At 32.4% G+C, this 4,279-nt stretch overlaps 1 protein-coding gene across 1 annotated transcript; it reads right to left on the reverse strand.

Moving 5' to 3' along the window:
- Window positions 1–222: 222 nt before the first annotated feature.
- On the reverse strand, window positions 223–2,045 carry LOC145334478 (uncharacterized). Its single transcript, XM_080179942.1, has 4 exons — window positions 1,925–2,045; window positions 1,489–1,564; window positions 867–924; window positions 223–324 (listed from the first exon to the last, which is right to left on the reverse strand). Exons 1-4 carry the CDS (start codon window positions 2,001–2,003, stop codon window positions 223–225), a joined length of 315 nt encoding a protein of 104 aa, XP_080036068.1. The 5' UTR covers window positions 2,004–2,045.
- Window positions 2,046–4,279: the final 2,234 nt, after the last annotated feature.

The following is a 4,279-nucleotide window of genomic DNA, read 5'->3' on the forward strand; positions in this document are numbered from 1 at the left end:
GGCTAGGTTAAGTAGGGATAAATGGGTCCACTCGAGGTTAACATTGCTTTTCGAAAAAGTTTACATCTACGAGGTTTTTAAGAATAATGTGATTTTTGCTAGAACATTTTTTTATCTGCAGTCCAAATAAAAATATAAAGAAAATATTTTCGTTTCTGTAAACAACTTCTATATACCCAGGGAAAATATAAGATCACTTTTAATATATGTTTCTGGAATTTTTCAGAATATTTGTCCGTTTCCCTGATTTGTATGTGTTGAGGAATTTTCCAAAGTTTTGGTTATTTCATTATTATCACTATTTTTCACTGCTGCAGTAGAATTCTTCAAATTTTTACACATTTTGGTATTTGGATTATATGAATAAATCTTTCACCTTTTATTTTCCACATTAAAATCCCTTTTCTCCTAAATGTGCTCTCTCTCTCTTTTTTTATTTTCTTCTATCTATTTTTTGATTTATCATCTTTCTATCTATCAATCTATCTATTTAATCATATGTTTATCTATTCTTTTTATCTTCCTCTCTGTTTCTCTCTCTAATTATCTATCCAACTTACTATTTCTTTTCCTCTTTCTCTCTCTCTCTCTCTCTCAATTCATCTTACTATTTCTCTCTCTCTCTCTCTCTCTCTCTCTTTCTCTCTCTCTCTCTCTCTCTCTCTCTCTCTCTCTCTCTCTCTCTCTCTCTCTCTCTCTCTCTCTCTCTCTCTCTCTCTCTCTCTCTCTCTCTCTCTCTCTCTCTCTCTCTCTCTCTCTCTCTCTCTCTCTCTCTCTCTCTCTCTCTCTCTCTCTCTCTCTCTCTCTCTCTCTCTCTCTCTCTCTCTCTCTCTCTCTTTAACTCTTATAAAATGTGTACTCCTTACATTATCGCTGTTATCATTACTTAAATGAAGTTGATCATCATGGTTATCATTATCGCCACTAGAGTCAGATAATACACAATTAATTTCTTCATATTTATGAATATCTTCAAAGGAAAAAAGGTGTTATCACTTAAAGTACACATTTGAGCACATAACTCCCACCTCCTATTTTTGAAAAAAAAATAAAAATAAGGAGGGGTGGTAGGTTTAAATTTGTTTTTATGTTATATTAGGTTAGGTCATACTAGATACAGATTAGCCCAGCCGGTTTAAGGCCTCCCGCAGGGGTTTTGCAAAGAAAAAAAATTAGCTCCCGCCCTTCCTTATTTTCTATTTGATTTAGAAAATAAGTGCTCAAGACGCACTTTAAGGGAAAGAACCAACAATGCTTTTTTAAAATAGGAGCAAATGCACCCCAAATGGGTCAACAGTAACACCCCCCTCAAAATTATAATTTGTTAGGGCTGCCTTCGACCTATTAAAATAAAATCTTACAACAAGATTTCTGCAACAATTAAGCATTAACTGGAAGCAATGTATCTCTATAAGCATAAATTTGTTTTTAAATTCATTCTTAAAAGGGCGATTCCCATGACAACTATAATATCTTAATTGTGTAAACCTGTGACTGCTAATGTTATCTTCATCAAAACTAACTTGAACCTCTATCTCATCATCACTAGAGTTTACTTGGGTATCTGCTAAAAAATTATTGCAAATCTTCTTTATAGTACAAAATTTCCGTCAGCTTTTCTGTCCATCTGTAATAAACGGATGCAGAAAACGTGAATTTATTGGCTATTTTTTTATCTAGGTTCGATAAGATTTTATTATCAATTGGTTTTGGAGCCATTCTAGAATAAAAGGATATAAAAGATTTTTATCACATCGTATTATAGACAGCTTTCCGGGGAGAAGTAAAGTTTTGTGTGCCAAAAATAATATTATGACCTTTATTTTATTTTTCATTTAAAATTTCTGTAATAAGTTACGATACAAGTTGTTTTCTTTTTCCGTATATTGATTGGTTATGGATCCATACTGGAAAAAAAATTTACCTAAATCATCATCAAAATTGTTGGAAGGTGTATTATCTATATTTTCTCTATTTCCTATAACTTCAGGCACTCCAGACATTATCAAAATTAATCTGAAATATAAAACATATTATTATTCCATTGTAAAAAAAAAAATAAGGGTCCATATATAGACAGGAAGGGAGGGCGACATTGGACTAAAAATTTATAGGTACCCAAAGTTTTCTATACAAAAGATAGGGGACTTTTTATCAAATTTTCATTTGAAACTAACAGTGTCTAATTTTTTCAACCACTATTCATACTAAGAAGGGGTAATGTTGTTAACTATCATTAGATAAAAAAAAACACAATATAATCGAAACAGTCATTTATATTTTATAATCTTTTTAAACTACACTAAAATCAAACTTGATCCTAAGCAGAATGACATTTTTCAAAAAATAAAAATGTTCTAAAATGCATTAGTAGCGCGTAAAAAGCGTAGAAATAATCCCTAACCCTGAAAGTCACTTCACAATCAGGGAAAGTAGAGATAGGTCAATAGGCAAAGAAAATATATCTATAATAAAAAGTAGAACAATGTTCATCCGTGTGTCTATCAGTCTAAAGCTTAATTTCTCGGTAACCACTGATTCCATAATAGATACTGGTCCAGTGGTTGGTTTAATCTAATTTCTTGGGGGTGGAACACCCCCAACCCCCTAAAAAAGAAAAAATACTCCACCTCCAATTTAAAATAAAACTATGGGGTGAAATATGTATCTATTACATTTTAAGGAAACTAAAGGCATCAAGAAGCATCAAGCCCCCCCCCCCCACCCCTAATTTTAATTTTAAAAGAAAAAGGGTCATTTTTCATTGGGTGGGTAGAGATACCTTCCCAAAAAATAGTTAAAAACCTTCTCTGAACTCATAAAGAGCCCAACTGTAAAGAAACACCATATCGGTTAAACGGTTAGTGAGATCCTTCGCTACAGACAAAAAAAAACATTACTACTTTTCATAGTAGGAGGTTAACTGCATATAGTCCCTTTCGTGGCAACGCCCCTTAAGGGGCGATTCGTCGTATTTTCAAAATGGCTTTTAGTGGGTTATTTTAGGTTAGGTTAGGTTATATTGGGTTAGGTGATTGCCCCGCAGGGTCAGAGCCCCCTGCAGGGGCTAGAAATAGGAGAAAAGCTACTGTGAAAATACGAAGAGGTGCCCCTTAAGGGGCGTTGTCACGAAAGAGACTATACCAAGATAGCTTGAAGAAGAAGAAAAAAAAATAATTTGTCTTAAAAATAAATATTTTCTTATTCCTTGGTATCTGAGCTGGGGATAATCCTGTATTTAATAAAAAAAATCTGGGGTAAAAGTTGGTTTAAATCCATCCAAGCATTTCAACAATGGATATATTATTACCAGGATGTTACACCAGATTTTCAATTTTCATGTTCTCTAATAAAATGAAACTTGCAGCAGGCTAAGATATTGATTCTCCCCTTCCACCCTCTTTATCCCAACCTCTCCGCTTCTACTGGATGCACGAACTTACTAATAAACGAGTTTGACGACACATTTTTCCTTGTTATAATATCCATCTCTATTCTACATCCATTATATCAAGCTAAAGCATCATGATAGGCTTTTTAGTGTCCGATTTTGTGTAGTATATTTCGATAAATGTAGTATTTTTGTAGTCTTACAAATATATTTTTCTAAGGTTTATTCACTAATAGTTATTTTATTATAGAGAGCTTTCCGTAGATTGTAAAATGTAAAAATGATTGGTATTGATTGTATAATTTTTATTGTATTATTTGTGGAAAATTGTATATATTACGATACGATACGTGATCTTTCAGTATGACTTAGAACTTTTTCTAATCCAACATATCAATCGGTTGCGAGGAAAAAAAATCTTAAAGTTATGTAAAAGAAACAGGATATCTGTCTGTGTGTGAAGCTTCTCATTGGTCATGGGAAGGTTTGTGGCTATTTTTGGGACTTATATCCAAGTGAAACCAGAATAAGAAAATTGAATAAAAAAATGAGGCCTCTTGGGTCTTATACTTATATAAAATTAACCAGGAAATTATAAATATTTTTAGAATATAATTAAAACTCAACCAACAAAAATAAAATAAAATTTGGCTTTATGTAAACTTATAGCATATTATCTATTTGACCCTGGCAGGGATAAAGCTAATTTGGTGTTATATTACATGAAGCCGCAGTCACTGTTATTTTACACAAAGCCTGTATGTCACTGTCAAAACTCCTAGGATCTAGGACAGTAACTAGTATACTATTAATAAAGAATATAAAAAATGGATGAAAAATTAATTTTTTGCTGAATAATTGTAAGTAAAAATCTGCCTTTTGTAGCAT

Source organism: Acartia tonsa, chromosome 12, assembly GCF_053477335.1.
Source record: "Acartia tonsa isolate MP-2025a chromosome 12, ASM5347733v1, whole genome shotgun sequence".
Taxonomy (NCBI): Eukaryota; Metazoa; Arthropoda; class Copepoda; order Calanoida; family Acartiidae; genus Acartia; species Acartia tonsa.